General features: G+C 45.4%; 1 protein-coding gene across 15 annotated transcripts in view; it reads right to left on the bottom strand.

Annotated features, from left to right (window-relative positions):
• The window catches only part of LOC6728787 (serine-rich adhesin for platelets), a 31,159-nt gene that overhangs the window by 4,809 nt on the left and 4,701 nt on the right, over positions 1–21,649 (bottom strand). For 9 of the 15 annotated variants that reach the window (XM_016177128.3, XM_039294604.2, XM_039294605.2 and 6 more), the window contains exons 2-11: positions 19,080–19,662; positions 10,707–10,859; positions 7,688–7,982; positions 6,906–7,570; positions 5,526–5,644; positions 4,653–5,412; positions 4,216–4,587; positions 1,072–4,149; positions 849–1,007; positions 212–639 (exon numbers count right to left, since the gene is read on the bottom strand). In XM_016177128.3, the coding sequence (XP_016035473.1) occupies positions 212–639; positions 849–1,007; positions 1,072–4,149; positions 4,216–4,587; positions 4,653–5,412; positions 5,526–5,644; positions 6,906–7,570; positions 7,688–7,982; positions 10,707–10,724 (5,894 nt within the window). In that variant the 5' untranslated portion in view covers positions 10,725–10,859; positions 19,080–19,662. The remainder of the gene's footprint in view (positions 1–211; positions 640–848; positions 1,008–1,071; positions 4,150–4,215; positions 4,588–4,652; positions 5,413–5,525; positions 5,645–6,905; positions 7,571–7,687; positions 7,983–10,706; positions 10,860–19,079; positions 19,663–21,649) is intronic. The other 6 variants (XM_039294612.2, XM_039294611.2, XR_005544167.2 and 3 more) reach the window with 3 other exon arrangements.

The following is a 21,649-nucleotide window of genomic DNA, read 5'->3' as shown; positions in this document are numbered from 1 at the left end:
CTCAGGATCTATTAACCAATAACTCGTATACGGTATACGGTATACGGCATACGATACACAAGTCAGTTTACGGTACAGCGTGCGTTTACGATCTCAACTCAAGTCAATTACGGGCACTCAAATCACTTGCGGATTTTCGAATTTTCATACGGATTTCACGTGTTTTTGGTTTATGCTTTTTGTGATGGAAATTGCTTTGGGGGAATCTTACTTGCCGCACACCTTGCAGGGGAACTCGCCCTCCTTGGCAATCGGTATGTTAGTGGTATTGCCCATGCCCGCCTCCAATTTGGGCGTGGTCGAAAGCGCAGATGTTCCAATTGCTGCATTCGCATGGCCACTGCAGTTGCTGCCGTTTTGGGCCATGTTGCTGCTGTGTGCTGCTGCTGCTGCTGCTGCAGCGGCATTGCTGCTCGCATTATTGCTGCTGCTGTTGCTGCCACTCAGTGTTGCACATGCGTAGCTACTGCTGCTGTTGTTGTTGCCACCGGAGCTGGCATTGCTTGCTGCGGCATGCTGCATGTTGCTGCTGCTGCCGGAGTTGCTGCTGCTGCTATTGTTGGTGGTGTTGCTGCTGGCACTGCGACCATAAGCGTGTATGCGGACATGGCCGTGCAGTGCCGCCTTCGAACTGAAGCTCTACATTCGGCGCAGGCGGGGATGGGCAAGATATTTGGATTTTTGATTGTGACATTCGAGCGTTATGTACAGGAAAGAGAGTAAACAGAAAGAGCCAGTGAGGTGAGGTGGGGCGTTAGCGTTCGGTTTCTGGGGAGCTGCAGTACGTGCATTGGGGCAAGGGGGCATGCTGCTGCTGCTGCTGCAGCATCTGAGAGCCTAGAACTTACCGCTGAGCAGTCGGCGATCTCGCAGACATAGGGCTTCTCCACCGCGGGAGCAATGACCACCACGGGCTCCATCTTCAAGTGCGTCACCTTGTAGTCCACGCACAGCTTCTTCCAGAAGTAGTACATTTGCACACATTCGCCGGAGGACTTTGTTTGCAGCTGCAAGGGTAAAGGATAAAAGTTATAACACCCATTGGAATTATAATCATCGTAGGGGACCCACCTCACTGGCGATCTTGCCAAAGTCCTTGCCATTCTTCTCCAATCCGCGCAAGAACTGCTCCAGCTCGTAGGCGGTCCACTTCATCTGGAAGGCGCCGGACTGCGTTTGAAGCAGGCTGAGCACAGCCGCCGCCGAGTTTCCTTTGGACCGAAGCAGCGTTTGGAGCGCCACCTCCTCGGAATGACTGCCCATGGGCACGGCCGACGACTTGCTGAGATCAATGTAGCGCATCAGGATCTTCTCGTCCTCCTGCACCTCGGGATTCCACATCATCTCGGCGCCGGGAGAATCCCGCGATGCCTCCTCCTGCGGCCGACAGCTGGGTATCTGCGCCTGGTAGGTGGATCCCAAGTTTACCTTGGACTCGTCCGAGAAGTCCACCAGGCCCACCGAGTCCCCAAAGTCATCGTCGAAGGCGTCGAAGAGACCCTGACCCAGTTGCTTGCGCACATTGCAGTACAGCCCAGTGCCCTTGCGATCCGGATTCAGGATGGGTGCGGGCGTATAGTGTGTTCGCGATGGTTTGCGCAGCTTGGAACGATGCGGTGACAGAGTGTGGAACTTGGAGAACTTGTGCGTCTCCTGGGGCGCATTGGAGCGTAGTCGGCGCTTCAGAATGGAATTGGTTTGGTTGGACAAGGGCTGCAAATTAGCCACACTCGGCGGGTTGGGCACGAGAGCCGCCAGGGATTTGTTGGCCATAGTTGTCGTGTTGCCACAGGCGAACATCAGGCCCGTATCGATCTGGCCTTGATTGGCATTCATTTGGCAATCGGTGGTGAGCAGAGATTCATTGCCCCCGGCTGAGGCGCTGCCATTGGATGTGGTTGCCCCACCATAGAGCAGTGGTTGCAGCAGGCTGTTGAGGGGCTGCATCCCCATGCCGCCCTGGCTGTTATCTATGTATTGTGTTTGGCTGGTAACTTGGGTGAATCCATGACCACCCACCAGAGGCAGCATGAAATCACCCTGCTGCTGACCGACTGCCGGCAGGGATTCCGTTTGATTGAGTGGTTGCTGGGGCAGCAGCAACTGTTGATGATGTTGCTGCTGCTGCTGTTGTTGTTCCTGTTGCGGTGGCTGCTCCTGCTGTGATTGCTGCTGCTGGTGTTGCTCTTGCTGCTGCGGATTCTGTTGCTGCTGCTCTTGCTGCTGGTAGATATTGTTGTTGTCCTGGAGTGTCTGCTCCATGGGCTGTGTCATGTTGGTGGTTTGCATAGCCAACTGCTGTCTTTGCTGGCCAAACTCGCGGGGTGAGGAGGAGAGCAGCGGGTCCTCCGAATTGGGCATCATCTGGGATTGCAAGCCCAAGCCAGGCAAATAGTAGAGATCGATGATGTTCTCGCCCTGCTGCTCACTGCTCAATTGCAGTTGCATATTCTCATCGGGCAGGACTTCGCGCAAAACCTGCTTCACATCCTCCGCGGAGCCAATGCCGCTGGTGAAGAAGGATTCCGAGAGCGGAGAGGTGGCATTCCTGGAGTCATTGAGGAACTCTTGATCCTCGTCCAAAAACGACAGGTTAGTCTCCGCAAATTCCCGCAGATCGCATTCCGTATCGTCATCGGTGCCATTCAACAGGTCCTCCACTTTGATCGAGGGATCGAAGCTGCTCTCCTCCAGCACTGATTTCAGTTTCAGGATCTTCTCGTTGTCGTGCTCATTTAGCTGTTCAATGGTGGCCTCCCCCTCATCCGTTTTAAAATAGATGTGCGAGAAGTCCGTCTTATCACCGAAGAAGGTGTTACTGGCATCCACAAACTGGGCAGCTGCATCCTCGATGAAGGGCGAACTCTGGGCCATATTCTCGTGGCTCGATGGCGGAGTGGGATAGGCCAAAGGCGAGTGGAGCGGCGAGGCCAGGACTCCACCACCACTTCCGCGCATGCTGGCTATCGCCTGGATCTGCGAACTGTTCTGCATGATCAGCTCCTTGGAATGGAATTGCTGGAAGGTGGGCAATGGCGTAGTGTTTGCGCCGGATACGCTTCCCGATCCGGAGTTGGCCTGTCCACTTTCCGGCTCCAGTTTCACCAGTTGGGTGTGCGCGCTGTCGCCGGCCTCGCTTAGCAGGGCAAAGTCCTCGGAATGTTCGCTCTTGATCTCCTCATCGTTGAGCAGCTCCATGGAGTCCACCGTCTGCAGCAGCATCTCGGTGTCCGAAACGTTGTAGACCTCGGCATCGTCGAATAGATCGGTGCCGTCACTGGTGTAGGTAACCGTGTAGACTCCCCCTCCTCCGCTCGTGATCACACTTCCCGATCCGCTGGAGTTGCCTACTCCTCCAGTCACCTCTTGATTGGAAGCAATTGTTAGGGAAAGTGGCGTGCCATCGGCCAGCGAAAGATTTCCCGAGGAGCAGGTGCCACTGCTGGTCATATTGCTCTTGACCAGGCTGCTTAAGCTGCTTAGCTTGCTCTTGGTGGACACCACCTGGACATCGGAGGGTATGATCACGGTGCGGTTGTTGTTGGTGATGATCTGTCGGCCCACTGTCTGCACTCCTCCACCGGCACCAATGGTGGTTAACTCGGTGACAGCACCCACAGCATTTGTTGCCGCTCCACTGGAGGTCATCATTATGCTGGATCCCGTTTGTCCATGGGATTGGTTCTTTTTCGAAGTGACCGCAATGCGAGTGCCGCGTTTCAAGAGCTCTATAAGTGTGGAATCCTTGGGATCCGTGTTGGTAGCGGTAGAGATTCCACTGATGGTGCCACCCGCTTTCAGCGCAGTAAGCGCACTCATCGTCGTGGTGGTGGGTACATTGTTGGTGGTTATCGTGATCGTGTTGGTTCCACTGCCCAGGTTGAGCGTCTTCGCCTGCTTCTGGCCGCCGCTGAAGATCTCGATGCTCTGCGGTAGGCCAATCTGCTGGATACTGAGGCCATTGCTGCTCTTGATGGTGGTGGCCGCTGGGAGAACCGCTGTGGTTGTGCCCGTAGTGGTGGTCATCGTCTGGGTGTGACTGCTGGTGCTCGTCTTCGGGTTGAGAAAGCTCTCCAGGTCGCTAATCGATCGACGCAGGGTAGTGGTCGTGCCACTGCTATGCGGTGGTGCCGGAACCACAAAGGAGCCCTGCAGCAGATAGAAGATGGATTAGAAATTATATCATAAGCTTTAATCTTTGTTTCATCACCCCACCTTAGTCATGTCCTTGCGCTTGCTGATGATCTTCTCCTCGATTAGGGCGCGCACTCCAATGCTCGCCGTCTGCAGGGGTGGACCACTGGAGTCCTTCTTCTCGCTGCGCTTGGTTTCCGGATCCTTTTTGTAGTAGCCGCCATGCAGGCGCATGTGCCCATTGAGGGCGGGTATGTTTTTGAACTTACGGTGACAGAGATTGCACTCAACGGGCTTGTCAAGCTTCACGATATTGAGCAGGTGGGGATTCATGGTGCCCACAAGCTGTGGACTCAGCTCCTCCTCCTTGACCTCCACGGGTGAGTTGGAGGAGGGAGTAACGAGCTCAGAGTTGTCTTCGACTGTGACAGTCACATTTTGGGCACTATTTAACTGTAGATAATAGGGATTGATATTATATGAATATAAATACTTTTCTTTATATAGAGTCCACCTACCAATTGCATGTTCCATGTGCGCGGTCTGTTCTGCGATGGCGACGAGTTGGTGTTGATCTTGTAGGAACTGACACTGGTGGGCGAGGAGACTGTGACCTGGGCACTCGTCTGCTTCGTTTGCTGCATTATCTTGCTGATGAGATCCAACTGTTCCCGAGTAAGACCCTCGCCCTCGAGACTCATCCCATCGCTGAGCGTGATGGTGGGCGAACTAGCGGTTATCACCGAGCCACTTGACGGTGACGGGGCCATGGAAACTGATCCTGATCCCGATCCCGACCCCGGCAACGAGCCCGTCGAGGAAAGCGATGAGCTGGCAGACGAGGCCGAGGATGAGGCATTCGACGAGGTCGAGGTGGTGGGCGACAGCAAGGTCACGCCCGTCTTGATCGGCAGATTCATCGCCTTGATCTGTTCATCCGACAGGGCGATCCCAGTAGCGGCATCCACCACAGAACTGCCCGTGGAAATGTAAGTTCGAATGCAGGTGGCTCCGTCCGGGGAGCTGGCATCGCCGCTGGCCGTGGCCGGGGAAAGGCTCAAGGAGCTGGTGGCCACGCCGGCACCACTACTATTGCTGGTACCGCTCGAACTGGCGGTGGGCGAAAGCGATTGGCTGGTGGTGGGTGTGGCTGCTCCGCCAGCATGATGGTTCTCCGAGTGGCGCCTCAATGATCGCGCATCGCAATAGGATTTGCCGCAGCCATCCGCCTTACACTCGTAAGGCTTCTTGTTCCGATGAGTCATCATGTGTCCGTTTCTGGGGGCGGTTAAGAGTGGGTGTGGGTTCAGTGGCTCAGTGGATTTGTTGGTCAAGAGATCAACGGATCAACAGATCAATAGAGCACCAGTTAGTGCGCCTCATTTACTTACAAGTGATCTTGCCGCTTGAATGCTTTCGAGCAGAGCGCACAGATGTATTTCCGCTCGTCGCTGTGCGTCAGTTTGTGCTTGGCCAGCGCCGAGGCATTTCCAAAGATCTTGCAACAAATCTATAAAAAGTCCGAGTGAAGAACGTAGGAGAAATGTAATTAGCACTGCCTGTCGGCTGCCCTCTAGATAATTGAAAGCGCTGCGCGTTCGAACATTTTAATGAGCCACATTGCGTATACGTTATGTTGGCTCTCTATGTTTTTTCCCTGTTTTTACGCCCACCACACACCGCATGCTAATTACGACCGGCGAATTCCGAAACCGAAAGCTAGGCCAAAAGCTGGACCACATCCCTACCCCCCAAAAACTATCCGCAAAAACATCTGTGTTTGCTTTTGCCTGCCCTGCAGCGGGAGTGGAATTCCAGTACCCATCCCAACCCACCGCTGACCAAACACATCCTCCCAACATCCGCAGTATCGTAAAACGCGTCATAAAATGTACTTTACCACCATACTCCCCACTAGACGTGCAAAAAAAGATGGAAAACCGGGACTTGGAGCCGCAGCACTTTGAGCGGCTGTCAGTTTTATTGACAGACGTCGAGACGTGTTGAATGCCCCTGGCTGTTCGATTTTGGATGTGGAAAATTTTCACACGGCTAAAAAGCGCTTTAAATCAATAATTGGTTTACGAAATCAAGACGAAGGTGAGATGAGGCGGTGGTGGTTGAAGCCAGAAAGTATAAGATTATATGGTGAATGCATAAGGCAAGTTCTCAAAGATGTCGTGATTCTGATGTTAATTGGAACTGTGTTGCAAGTAAAACATTTCTTATTTTTTTAGCCCCCTAAATGAACGATCACCAAGTAGCTTGCCCCAGTGCCACAGATGTGTTTGAAGAATTCTCCTTAAATGATTTCTACCCTTTGATGGTCTTCCCACAATTCCCTGAATTATCAATGCTCGCATGTGGTAGCCCCCAATGGATTGCAGCTTCCCAGCCAGACGGGCTCTGCGCTCAATTAACGCCGTGTATAAACATAACATTAGTTCCAAGTGCCAGTCCGCCGGATTTTAACGAGCTGTAGGGGATCTGCAGGTTCAGATACGGATACAGATACAACTAGTGATAGATTGAGGGGGGCGATGCGTAGGCACTTTGAGAACTGGGCGCGTTTCACCTGCCACTCGAACGAGACGACCTTAATGTCTGTTTATAAATATTGCACGACTGTCTGCGCGACATGTTGGCATGGCTCAGAATGAGCGGCGATAAATTGGCGATTAGGCCACGGATATATACACTATATATGTATATATACTTATTATATAGGATAAATGAGTGCCGCAAAAGCCGCAGCGGATTTGCGTACGCACCTGACACTGCTGCGGTCCGTGACGCGTTGGCGATGATAATTTGGGTCGATTCTTGCGTGGCGCCTCGACGCTTATGATGCCGCCAATGCCGCTGGCGGTACCGCTCGTGTTCGTGGATGCCGCCGATGAACCTAATCCGCTCGCGGGAACATGCCGTCCGGTGCCCTTGAAACTCAATCGGTGGCCGCCGCCGCTGCTGCTGTTGCTGTCGTTGCTGTTGCTGTTGCTGCCGTTGCTGCAGTTGCTGCTGCTGCTGTTGCTGCCAACGCTGATGCTGCTGCCCACCGAGGAGGCGGTACTGAAGTTGCTGCTGTTGCTGCAGTTGCTATTGTTGTTGTGCTGATTGAGTAAACTGGCCGCGCTGCTCGTGCTGCTGTTGCTCATAATCTGCGCCAATGTGGTGACATTGGTGACCGTGTTGCTGCAGCTGCTGCTGCGTATCAAGCAGTTCTTGATGTAGCTGGTATTGCTCTTGCCACTGTTGCTACTGCTGCTGCTGCTGCTGCAACTACTAATGCTACTGCTGTTCGTCGAGGTGCTGACCGAGTGCACACTCCGCCTGGTTATGGTTATCTTGTTGGGATTTGTCAGATGATTGCTGCTCGTCGACTTGGTCGAGCTATTGCTTGAAGTTGCTGCTGTGATTGAGTTGTTGTTCTTGAGTGCTGTAAGGAGCCACAAGTTAGGTAATAGGTAAGAAATATAAAAATATATTTAAACGAGTTTAGTTACTGATAAGAAGGTAGAACTACCATGCACACATGTTCGTATAGTTCACTTACAGGCTGTCTGAATGGTGCCCAAGACATCTGCCAACATTTCCGGATCCGGATAGCCGATGGTCAGCGCATTCTCTAGCGTCGACGCTGGCGCACCTGCAGCGCCATTTGGTGACGTCGTCGATGTGGCTGCCGCTGCTGCTGCTGCTGTTGCTGTCTTTGTTGCTGCTGCCTCCAACGCGTTCGCATCACGCAGTTGCAGAGTGACGGATCCTTCGGTGCCCACGGATGCGCTGCACATCAACACGCGCGGCGCGCTGCTGAGAGTCGTCAATGGCAGATGGATGCTCTTTGGTACCTGCGTGTAATAGGTGAAAAATTCAGTGAGTTCATGGTAAGCTGAGGTGATTGTGACGGGGGGGTGGAGATCGGTGGAGTCAACCAAAATAGCTGCCAAAAGGCGAGGCAGCAACAGCCAGCGATGGCTGTCAGGCGAGATTAGTCGAGATTATTGATAATTCACGGCAACTGTCGCCTAATGGACGACGCGTCGCATAATTAATTGAATTTTAATGCATTTCACTTTGAGTACGACAAGTGACTACTGTGCCATGCCCACCGCGCCAACGCCCACGATTACCGCTGGCACTATGTACGGAAGCATATCGAGTATACGCCATGTGGCCCATATTATCACTGCACTTGGGAATAAGTTTTGCTTATTCAAACATTCTTCTTAATGAACACTTTGATTAGGGGTAGTTAGGGTGGGAATTTTTATTAAAGAAAATAATTTGTACATTCGCCGCCATTAATGAAAATGCCATTTGAATGTGGCCATATTTTTCAGCAATGGTTTTTCCTAAGTGTGCTGGTCGCCGCCTTCTTGGCACTCACAAAACAATGGTTTATTTTGGTCCGTCATTTATTTGCCTCGTACACTTGGCAGCCCCTCGACATATATTAATTTAAATGCAATAAAAGTGCACTCATAAATTGGCTAGAGAGTGGGCTAATGGGGTCGCAGGGGAGTCCGTTGTTAGATGGGGCAATTAATGCTTTATAAACCGCAACCGATGCCCAATTAATGTGGCCAGCAATTGCCCATAACCGCAAAAGAAACGCGAATGAAAATAAATAAAACACCAGAGCATAAATTTCCAAAAGTGCCTGCGACGCTGACCACAATGCAAAAAAAAAACAAAAACAGTTGTCTGTATTTCAGTTTGCAGTAGTAGTAGGAAAAACCAGAACGAAGATGCATAAAATTTCACGCAAAGTAAATAAACAGCAATTTTATTATTGTTTAAGTTGGGGGCAAAAAAAAAGCGAAAGAAAACACGGCTGGCTAATGAAAAAGTTCCCTCAATGAACTGGAAAAGGAGCCACAAGTGGCACGCCTCCGCTTTAATGTTCTCTGCCCCACAATTTGTTTATTTAAATGTGCCCACTCTATGGCTATGAGATATAAATGGGCCGAAGCAAATTAGATTTATGTTTATCAATTGTTGTGATAACCCTGACGCTGCTTTCAAGCGAGATGAGCAAGTCCATTTCGTGGAAATCGCCATTTTCCAGCGGCATCTCATACAGGTGAGACGGCGATCTTCCAATCGAATGGGTTCATAAATTATGTTTACGCTAAATCAATTCGGGTATCAAGTAATTATATGTTTGCTCTCTTGCACAAGTGAGAAGATTTATGAGCGTCGCCCCGTTAGAAAATCCCCACGTCTGCCAGCAGAGGCTGTCAAAGTTCGAGGACGAGAGGTGTGATATATCCTGTTGCGACACGGCCCACACCAATTGCCCATCCCAGGCTCTGAACTCTCGGATGGGGGCGAATGGGCGGATGGGAGAATGGGCGGGCATATTTTTACGCCGTGATTCACGTGTCAATCAAATGTCAATGTCAGTCTAAAAAACAAGCGAGAAAAAAGGGGAAGGAGCGAGTGGCGAGTGGAGAGTGGAGAGCTGGCGAAGAATGCTGAATGAATGGGCCCGTGTGTTGCAGGAAAAGTTTGGCGCTGCCAAAATCATATTTCCATTGCAGCCAGACTTGATGGCCAGATTTGAATTTGGCAAGGTCCCTGGTCTCTAGTTCGACCATTCTGCCGATATGTTAATGAAAATTTCGAGACGATGTCAGCGTAAAATTGAATGTGCTGGCCGGCAATTTGTCATCGGGCCTTTCTCCTCGCTTTGCATATTCCCCCCCTCCCCACCGCTGCTGCTTATTAGTAAAATGAGCTGAAACACATGTTTGCGACGAGAAGGGCTGAGAAAAGCCGACGACGTCGTCGTCATCAAGAACAGATTCATCATCGGGTAACTCGGTCATATGGCACGGAATCTGTCCGCCTTGCCGTTTTGCTCAATTTTCAATTTTGTTTATGATTAGGCCTTCAAAAGACACGGGTATCAGCTGGCGTACAACATGCCGTATGCGCAATATCACAAGTTTAATCATTTTAAAAATGGCATTTTAAACGCTTTATGTCGCTGACATTATTGTCTACGCAAGTGTGACAATTATGGAAATTTATGAATAATTTAGCCGTGTTCTGCTGCAGAGATTTATAAAACATATTGAAAGTTCTAGTTCTATTCTTTAATATTTATTTTACCTACTGCTCTTTAATGTTCTTAACAAGTTAAGGACTTCTGATTACTTTTTTGCTTCCATAAATAAGAAAAAGTGACAGCAGGCAATTATTTATTACAAAGTAGGTCGCCCTGTAATTTACTTTTGGCACAGAAGTCGCAACTTTATAACTTGGCCAAGTTTTGCTTAAAGTAGTTAGCGCTAGTCAATGATTCAGAAATGAAACATTGTTCGAATGTGTCCGATACAAATTGCTCGGATGTAAATGTTGATAAATATATCGACGGCATGTGCCATAAAAAATGTATTCCCATGATTGATTGCCCACAATTGTGGGCTTTTTTGGTATGTTCCATAATTGTTATTTCTGCTGGCTTTGATTTTACTTCCCTTTCTTTTATTTTCTTTTCTTTGCTTTTCTTTCCTTTTATTTTATTATATTTTAGCATTATTTGGTTGATGATGTCGCGTACTTACCGTATTTATGGCAGCCATCGTCGCAATTGACGCCGTCGATGAGGTTCTTGTTGTTGTTGTTGATGTTGTTGTTGGTGCTTGTACTGGTTGTTGTTGTTGTTGTAGTTGTGGTGGTAGTGGTGGTGGTGATGATGGGGATACAAAATCAAAAATCTGAAAAAAGTTTGGTATGATTGAACATATTCGAATTCGTAGCTGGCGTCTCTTATTTTCTTTCGTTTTTTTTTTTTTCTTTCATTTTTGCGGGGTGACATAAAAACGTGAAGAGGAACCAAAGAGCAAACAAATGTCAAAATTTATGCATAAAAATGTGCGCATAAAACGAAGTGAAATCAAAAAACCAAACACATGCAAAAACATACTCAAAAAAGAAGGCGACACATTGGCACACTCGGATCGGGAAAATCGCACATGGGATGTACAACACATACGATGCAAAACACAATGAAAAGTATGGGAAAATTCGCATCGGTTGGTAAAAAACTTCTCGAGAATAAAATTGGGAATTTTTTGGGGGGTCGGTGGGCGAAAATGGCGGTTAGTCTTAATTGTTGGCTGAGCGATGGGATGATTGACTGACTGACTGACTGACTGACTGACTTACTGATTGACTGAGCAATTTGCTAATCGGTCAAACGGGATTAGCTTGTCGGCAGGATTAGCGAACAACAAAAATATGGCATTAAAAAATGTTTGAGGTGTAGATTTTTTGCAATTTTTAACTCAATTATATATATCATGGGCATTAGTTACTTTCTCTTTGTTAAGAACATGGTGAAATATATTTAAGAAACCATCCAAAAAACAAAAAACACATAGAAAATGGTTCAATTTTAAAGAATACATTTCCTTTGCATTAAAGAAGCTTCTCTGTCAAAATTTGTTAGTCTCTTCTACTGTATTTTGAAAAGTTTTATGTTACATGACTTAAACATTTTCCTCGAAATACGCCTTAGGGCAGAATATGTCCATCCTCAAGTTGCAGCATTGAAAATTTCAATTATTCTATGCACTCGCTTCTTTTGCATTTCTGGCGAATTTTCCTCTATCGATACCGCAGTACGCTTTTCCTCCATTTTTCGTTTTTCATTTTCACCGATACCGATTCCGATGTCGTTGTAGTTTTAGTTGTAGTTGTAGTTGTCGTTGTCAGTTTCTTGCTGCTGTCTCATGAAATTTTATTTTGGTACACAATAGTCTTTGTCTGTCAACGTGCATGCTTATTTTCGTTTTTAGTTATTTAATTACAATTTTCTATAGTTTTATTTTTAATTTAATTCATGTTTGGCTTGCGTCCCACCCGTTTCGGCAACGCTTGGCGACACATGCGCCACAAATGCCACAAAAAGCTGTGCAAAAAGATTGGCAAAGATGACAAATCTTTATTGGGCATTGTACATCACTCGAATACCCTGCATAAATAGGTATTATGGCTGAGATATGTAGCACTTAACATCCTCCCCTGCTCAAAGATACAAAGATACAAATCTTACGAGTGGCGCAGATTAAAAACACAGCCCCTTAGCCATTAGCTTTAAGTTATTTAAGAGCCGAAATAACCTGAAAGGGCAAGGTTCCAGTACGGATTCCAAGTGAGTGACGAAACGCACTCATTCGAGGCACCAAGTAGAGCATTCTGAAAACGATTGCGAAATCAGAAAACGAAACAGAGACAGAGACGGAGACACACGAGCGTCGTCGAAAGGCGCAGTTGGCCAAGGGAACTTTTCGGCTTCTAGGTGCCCAAAATCGAAGGGGGCTGCGGAGTGGGGGGGCGCCACACGCTTTTACACATGTTGTTGGGCATCAGACGCACATTGCATCGGATTGGCTGCGTACAGTGCGCGACATGACAGGGGCGGAGGAGCACAGGGAAACGCAACAGGCGGGGGGATGCCAAATGCATCAGATGCCTCTTGCATCTGCGACTGCAACTGCATTTGGATTTGGTCTGGCTTTTGGATATTTGCAGCCAGCTCGCATTGCACTTCCTAAGCAACATCGACAGCAGCTGCACTGAGACAAAATGATGCACCATTATGATTAGCTGAATAATTGTAAAATCTAAATCAAATCATATATATTTTGTTATATGCCATATTGCCTTACTTTAATATGCTAAATATTTAATTCAACTGATTAATATTTTGCTTAGTGTGCGGCCAAGTATCCGAGTATCTGCATCTTGTCGATTTTAATTAAAAGTATGCATGCACATTGCCACCGCACAGTGGGACTGTGGTACTGGCACAGTGGGTCGCTCTGGCGCTGCCTTTCGTGTAGCGTAAGCGTGCGGAATGTTGTCGAGCGCGACGTCGATTTGTTTCGGAAAATCGTTGGCAGGGCGCCCACTAAAACACACTAATGAAGAAGACCGTGGCGCGGTACAACAACAACAACAACACCAGTACCGCCGGCACAAAAGGCGATAAAAAAAAAGACCACAATAAACAGGGTTGAGGAAAAACAAAAATCAACAACAATGGTGGCACCCGAATTCCATGGAAAGCCCTCTATAATTTTCTAATATTTTGATCGCTCATTTTTATAGTGTTATAGTGTTTATGTGGTTTCCTTAATATCGATAAAATTGTTTATTTCTCGCATGTTCACACTCCGATTAGCGGCAAACATAGCTATAGATATAGCGCATACGCCCCGCTGGCCGTGTCAACAGCAGCCGCCGCATCATCCAAACAAGAAATGCTCATAAAAATAATATTAATAACTATGCGCAAAATTAGACGGCAAACATATAAACATTTGCGTTTTCAATGTTAGGCCAGAGCCTAAAAATAATCGTGAATCGTGTGTAAAATGCCAAAGACAGATCGAAAGCGGCAGGCCGCTGCCAAGGTGAGTGGAGATTGTGTATTATTGGATGGGATGATGTGGATGGAGCGTGGTGGATTTATCATATCATATCAAAATCCAATTAAAATCACTCGCGCCCACCGAAAATAAACACATTTCAGTGGGTGGCAGGGACACGAGCACACTTATTTATGCCGTTATCGCACATCCGCATGCATATACTATATATATATGTTATATTGGTATATATATATATATAATGGAGATGTATACTTAATTTAATGTTGCTGTTTGTTTGCGTTTAAGCTCATTTCTGGCTGTTTGATTTGCCGCTTAATAAACAGCAACGGTGGACACTTCCCTCACATTTTTCTCAAACTCTTAGTTTTTTTTCTCAAATTTAGTGCCAATTAAACAGCTGCGCGCTGATCGCCCGCTAATTGCCACACGTGCAAGGGGTCAGTGGTCGAGGGGTGGGGGGGGAGTGAGTGCTTGGGGCACAATTCGATGCCTTGATTTACATTTCTATTTAATTATCGAACACTTCGCCTAATGAGAACGCGCCACCCATAAACATTCGCCCGCATTCCCCTTGGAGTGGCGTTTATTTATAATTTTATTGCACATTATGCTTAAATGGCTTTTCAGAGTTGCATTTCCTTTTTGTTCTCCCCATTGAATTGGGTTAATAGTCAGTACAGGGTGTGTGGAGCCTTCCTTTGTTTCCTTTATTTCAACTCGCTTTAATGGTGCGGAATAAAAACTTTTAGGTTGCCCAACTTCTGACTCTTTCAGAGCGAATTTGGAGCATATTTAGTTTAATTTGTGCTTTTGATAAACCAAATACAACATAACTTTTAAGTGCAACAACCATCTTAAACATTTCAATAAAGTTATGCATATATGTTTTGGAATTTCTACCTTAATAAACATTCTAAACAAGTGTAGTTCATTGTAGAAACAAGTTTGATGGATTGCAGTTTTGTTTGTGTTTGGTAATTGCCTTGAATGTCCGCTTTTGTAGCTAAATTCATTTTAAAGTACAATTTCATAAGCACAAAGCCCTTGAGATGCATCTCTATGATTTCCTATTTTCGATCTTCAACGTAGGAAAATATTCGTTGACACTACTAATATTAGAAGTCCTCACAAATACTGCATGTGAGTTGGGAAGGCATTAAATTAATCACATTTTGATGACATATCATTTGAGGAATTTTCACGGATACTGGCGATAGTATCCGAGAGATGCACACAGACGGTGGCCGTATTTGATTTGCTATATAAATAACATTAGATGGCTGGCACAGTAAGTGAGCATTAATTTAATGCAGAAAGTCGACGCTTTTCGGGCGGACAGTACAATAAAATGCCTCAAAATAAAGTCACAATCGCGAAATATTCGAATTCCTTGTGAGTTTGTGAGTGTGTAATCAAATTAGTCACACGGCCAGTGCCAACAATGGGATGCCCATACAGATGCGGCTACAGATACATGTACAGATACATCCAAAGGCACCAAAAACTGACTAATGCTGGCGATTAATCTGTGGGATATATAGGGATATAGGGGCATAGGGGATGTGGCTCTGAGACAAAGCTACTTAAAGATGACAATCGCCATGATCTCGACGCTGACTGAAAGGCAACATAAAGTGCACAGAACGCCAGGCATAAATCACAGCGTTCCTGTGGACAACTGTGTGTGCATGTTGGGCAAATAAAATATGTTAATTAAATAAAGATGCGCACACCCATCTCCATCCCCATACCCATACCCATACCCTTTGCCATACCCATACCCATCCCCATACGAATCCCCATCCACATTCGCATCCATGGGAAAGTGCAGACGCAGACGCGAAAACTGTGACGCCGGCCAGCCAAGCGAAATCTTGGCCACAGCATCTTGGACACGCCTATTGAGAGACGGACGGCCAAGACGGCGGCGACAATGCTGCACTTTTGGCAGCAAAAGGAACGGGGTAAAAAAAAGGCACATGTAGAAAGCAAAAGCCAAATACTAAAACTACAACCAAAACCCAGCCCAAGCAGACCAACACGAATGGCGACCAAGGAATCGCATGCATTATTCACGGCGAGAAATGTCGAAATAAAACGCCAAGTTTTGCAATACGAAGCATTACATGTGCTCATCATTAGAAGATACCAAAACATGAGCATACCATAAGTGCACTGAGGGAATAATTGAAGTCTGGCATTGGAATTTGAAGAAAAATTGCCTTTTAAGTGGAAAAATTGTGGGGTTTCAACAATGCTTTTGCAGTTTTGGTAAGTTTAGAGTTGGAGTTTAGAAGTAAAAGATCAATAAAGATTTATAAAACTGATTAATGTAATATGTTACATTTTTTGCTTTAAAAGATATAATCTTATTCATGTTCCTCGGAGTCGCACAATCTGTAAAATCAAAGATGCCATAATCGCACCTGTTCTACTTTAAATTGGTTTCCTTGGAAGTGGAATTAGATAATTAGGTTTTTTTAGTTTTGAGGTTTTTCGCTGTGCACCCATGCATTTCCCCAAAAAGGGAAGGGATATATTCGTACTTTGGCACAATCGTCCACGTTTCATCTATTGTTCAGCGGCTGCCTGCGATCTTTGCCGCCGGCTTGTTGCTGTTGTACATAGGTTCCACTTCAAAAAACATAAAATACGCGGCAGATGTATTTTTAGCGGTCCGCTCGTTTGATTTACGATTTCATTAAATCAGCTAATGGACATACCTCTCGCTCCCATACGAGAGCCAGATAATGCGGCGAAACCTGTGCGATCATCTCATCTCTCATCCTTTCGAGGCGTAACACGCATACGCCGTGTAGGCAGCCGCTACTTCTGGGTACTTTATGAATGTATGATTGTATGATCGCATGATTGTGTGAATATGCGAGCGTGCGAATGTGTTTTGGGCCAACGACCACCTGTCGTTGTCAGTAGGAAGGCGACACAAAAGCAGCCGCTGCCTGTGTCCCTGTCGGATTTGATGTGTCTGCCATATCTTTTCCGCCAGACGCCTTCCAATTATGCCCAAGACAATGTTGTAGCCCATTTAGCCCTTCGTGCAGTGCATAAATAGCAAACGAATAGTTTGCTGCAGATTTCGCAACGATATCGAATGCAATTTAATCGCAATTCAATCAGTTTGAGCTATGTACGAGAGAGATATTATGCCACAACTGAATATTCAAGGACCTTGGACACAGAATAGGTATGCATTTTGCATCGGATTATAATTAATGAATTTGTGGTCTCATTCAAATGCGGGGCATAAATTTGCAGTGCTGCAAATCGGATTACAGATGTGCTCGGCCATTCAGAGAGCATAGAATCGAAATCATGGCTGTGCTGCTGCCTCTATTCAAATGCCTGATAAATATTCCACAAATTTTCGTTCGTGTTTCATATATTCACACATATATTACAGCTGCAAACTGAAGGGATTTGTCACTCGCCTCCTCTCACCGGGAATGTATTCAAATTATTTTTATTTTTTTATGGACTCGCCACTCGCACCTCGCATCCGAATCCGTATCCCAATCCCATTCCGAATCCGAGTTGATGTTCGAGGCACACGTGCCGCAGTTGACGAAAATACATTCCTGGCTAGGCAACCACCAGAAATTAATAGTTCATCATGCTGAGGCAAATGCTGACAGATAAATGACGCGACGACCATCAAATGTCGAGATGCCAGACGCAAAGGCGAAATACTACGGAACCGAAACAGAAATACTATAGATTTTCCAAAAAACCCGCGGCTGCCCATTGACATTCCACATGCGACGACTACTAAACACATTTAGCATGTTCCGCGAAAAATTCAAGCCGGATTCCTTGTTTGTTTGTTTGTTTCTTTCTTTGTATCTTTCTTTTTGTGTGACATGAAAAATTACATTTCTAGCATAACTTGACTTTCACTTTATCAGCAATAGATCAACAGCGCGTCCTCCATAAGTCATCTGCGCGATCGTGCGCTTTCTTCTCTCTCTTTTTTTTTAAATTTTCCCTTGACGCAATGAGACTGTATTACGGCATATGTATATTAAATAAAAGTCATCCGCGTAGAAGCCAAATAGAAGTATAATAAATAAAAAAGAAATTCCTATACCTATTCCACGGTGACGTCAATTGTCTATTATTTCGCTTTAGTCATAAATTTGACGGGCAGCCATTGGTCACAAAAGGAAATCACAAACGCGGAAATTGCTTAAATACAATGCACAACAGTGATAAACTAACCAAAAATTAACTTAAAATATAAAAATTAGCTAGAAGTATTTTCTATAATTAATAAAATTCACTTTTCTATTGCTAATAAGTATAGATCTTTTTGAACAAAAGCGACAAAGTGACTGACTGCTTACAACGACCAATAAGAATAAATAATTTTTACTTAAGTGCATAATTAAAATGATAATGAAAATGATAAGCTTAAGTTTTTTTCGTTTTACATGCAAAATTGATATTACATTTTTTGTTTAAATGGTTTAATTTTGTTTGGAATTCTATAATTCTATAAACTCTTTTGGGGCAAGTTAATTTTCCGACTGCTTCTTGAAAGCAAAATCAATGAGAATGGGGTTTCCATGAATTTCCATTGAAATTGAAGCCGCATGAGAAGTAGAAAATTTTCCATTTGGTGGAAACACAAATTGCTTGCATGACGATGCCAACGTCATTGAACTTTGGACACCAAAAAAGTGGTTTGCTGTTGTTTTTGATGCCGTGAATGGTTTCGATGTCGATGGTGATGGTGATGCTTATGTTTTTGTTAGTACTGTTATTATTATTATTATTTTGTATTTTTATTGCTTTTGTTGTGAGTACTGGGTACACCGCGTTTTGCTTTGTCGGCAGCACGTTTCCGCCGCGTGAATTTTGTCGCAAAACTCAGTGCCAATACCGCTTTTGTGTGGGTGTGCGTGCGCGTGTAGGTGTGTGCGTGTGTGTGTGGCATTGGTGGAGGGTGTGCGTGTGTTTTTGTGTATTGTGTCAGCACATATTTTAGATGCTTGTTAATGCCAGCCATAAATAAATTGGAACATTTATCACGAAGGAAGGAGAAGTCATCATCATCATCACTATAACGATCGTTATGTAGCACAATATTTGGCGCACTGAAGGGCTTGTCGAACTGATTAATTTATTAATTTTAATCCCAAAAAGGCAATCATTGATTCAAGAGATTCAAAATCATTCAACCATTCTGACGTTTCAGGTTGATAACTCTTATGTAAGCACACCCATTGATGTGGGTACTTTTCATAGGTTTTCTATGCATAACAGAGCAAATCTGTGCGAATTACTTTTAACCATTGAGATTTAAGTAGAAGTTTAAAATTATAAGTAATTTTGCTTTTATAGTTGTATATACTGTTTTTGTTAGTCATTTGGTTAGTACTCAAATAAACGGAAACACCAATCAAATCAATATTAATTCCAAATCAAACTTGAGCAAGGTGTAAACAGGAAGGAGAAGAGGGGGCACGAAAGAGTAGAGTTCCACGGGGGAATTGGGTTTCAAGCAGCTTTTCGGCTTACCGATCGATCAGGGGCTGCATTTGCGTTTTGCGCCGCGTCCCACGGTGCGTATGATGAATGTTGATTGTCGTCGTCTTCGCCTTTCTTAAAACTGGCTCACTAAACTGCGGCTATGGCTTTTCTCTACATACGTGAGCGGCTTGCACATGTATGGGTGTGGGTGTATGTATAAGGGTATCTGTATCTGATTCCGTGCACATAGATGCTGCTCGCTGACTGTGACATTGAATCGCTATTCCATTGCCGCTGATTGTAGTAGTTGCGTTCGTTTTCCTTTTGCTTTTCCTGATTTTTTCGTTTTTTTTTGTTTTACTTTTCTCTTTTATTTCACACGCACGGTCACAAAAGGTGGGCCAGAGGCAAGTGGGCGGCCATTCTTGCGCCCATACTTTCACATACTTTCCTCCTTCGTTATGTACACTCACACACAAGTCACGCCTTGTTCTGCTATTCTACCAGCGATTTGTTAGTCCTTTTCAAGGTTTATAACTTTAAAAAGTCGTAGTTTACTTTAGTTTAGGGTTGATTCTTTGTAAAGAGGACGGCTTGACACACTTTCTTGCGATTACATCTAAACATCTTACTGTGGAAATGAAACTGAAATTAGTCATATTTGTGGCGTAGCTGGAATTTCGTTTTGTTGCCCATTACAGTCACTCCAAATCAAATTGGCTTTATTTTTGGGATCTCGGCATTTCGTTGCCTGCACTTGTTCACTCCGATTTTGGCTTTATGTAATTGCTACGCTTCATTAAACAGTTTATGAATTTGGTTTTTTCCCCGCCCCACCCATTGTGGAGTTTCGACTTCAGTGCATTCTTCGTTATTACAATATAAAACACATTTTTATACTTGGCCAACAACTTGGGCCATCTGCAATAACAAGACCGAAGAAGCGAAACAGAAAATAGTAATAAAAGAAAAAGAGGCAGAAACGCTCGCTTCGGGCTTCTCGCTTAGAACAAAGCTAGGCAAAAAAAAAAGCTTTTAAGAACTGCGGGCCGTTCCTGGGAAATTACTTAAGTTTTCAATGCGTTTTACTCAATTTGACTTTGGGTCGTTGCCGACTTGCCTTCCATCTAAGGATCCACAACACCCCCGCCCATTGCCGTTCGACTGTTGTCAGAATTGGCGCATTAAGCGCAAAAAGTAAAGCGAAAAACAGCAACCGAAAAAGGACAGAAGGAGGGTGGGGGGTTGTGGGTAGAGAGGCTGAACGCTGAAGGTTGAAGGGAAACCCAAACGCTCAAACGCCCAGAAGCGCCCTAAAGTGGGCTGCCTGCTAACCGAGTTTTGTAGCCTTATCGCTCCGAAACCGTATTAAATAATACGTTACACAGCGGCGTCGGCGGCGGTTCTTCCAGAGGGATTCAAGCGCTCCAGGGGTGCTTTAAACAATTATACAAATGATTTCAAATTTTACATAATTTACATTTCAAGAAAGTGCCTTAAATGTTAAGGCTGTCTCATTTCTAATTGATAGAAACAAATGGCTTCTAGTCAAGGATACGTTATTCTCTTCGATGCTGTTATATAAAATTTATGTGCTAGCAAAAAGTGTTGCCTACTTTTAAGCATCAATAGGCTTAACAACATGCACATAAACGCAATGCCTGTATAAAATACATTCAAAAGTGGAATGAAAAGCATTTTAGCTTAAAATATGATTTTTCAAAGCTTTTAGTTTAAATGTATAAATAGGCAGCAACGAGTTTTCGGATTAAAATGTTAAAAAAGAGGCAAATCCCTTTGCTGCGCCCCTGTTTGTATGTATTAGGGAAGGCGGAGCACATAAAGAGAAGTCAAAATAAATCGATAAATTCTATATAGATACACAGCATCAGCAGGATAACAACAACAACGGCAGCAAGGCTGGGCCATAAACAGCCTACCAACAACAGTAGCAACAACAACAACAACAACAACACCAGAAGCCCGAACAGAACGGGCAGAATGTTTTTCGTTTGCCTCCTTGAATTGTCCTTTCAACGAACGCCTGCCGAGCCTCCCGCACCACCCACCACCCACCGCACACATCCACATCCAGCTTCTCATTCAGAGAACCGAATGCGAATGCGAGTCCGAATACGAATACGAATGCCGAGTCCTGTGTGCTGGTGTGTGTGTGTGTGTGTGAGCATGCGAGAGAGTGTGCGTTTATTCGCACGCCTGAATGTCTGCCATTTCGCATTGGTCTGCATATGTATTGGTGCTGCTGCGTCCGTGTATCTGTGTCTGTTGTTCCGTTCCGTTCTGTACTCCACATCTCTGTTTTCACATCTCGCTTCGTTTACTTTGCGCGTAAGCAGGTACACACAGATACACACACATACAGGGAAACACGCAGGGGCGCCCACAATTCGCTGGGAAAAATCAATTAAAATTTAACGCACGTTCCCAGGACATCTCCACATAAAAATACGTCTTCCATTTCGAATGGCAATCGGCGGCACCTAGCAGGCAATTTAATTTGTCTAATTTGAATTTTAATTAAAAACTTTTACGGGTTCAATAACTTGCAAAGTAAGCAAGGAAAATACAAAAAAGTAAAGCTGAGTAAACAGCGGCAT

Source organism: Drosophila simulans, chromosome 3R (assembly GCF_016746395.2).
Source record: "Drosophila simulans strain w501 chromosome 3R, Prin_Dsim_3.1, whole genome shotgun sequence".
Taxonomy (NCBI): Eukaryota; Metazoa; Arthropoda; class Insecta; order Diptera; family Drosophilidae; genus Drosophila; species Drosophila simulans.
This window is presented reverse-complemented; position numbering and strand designations above follow the sequence as displayed.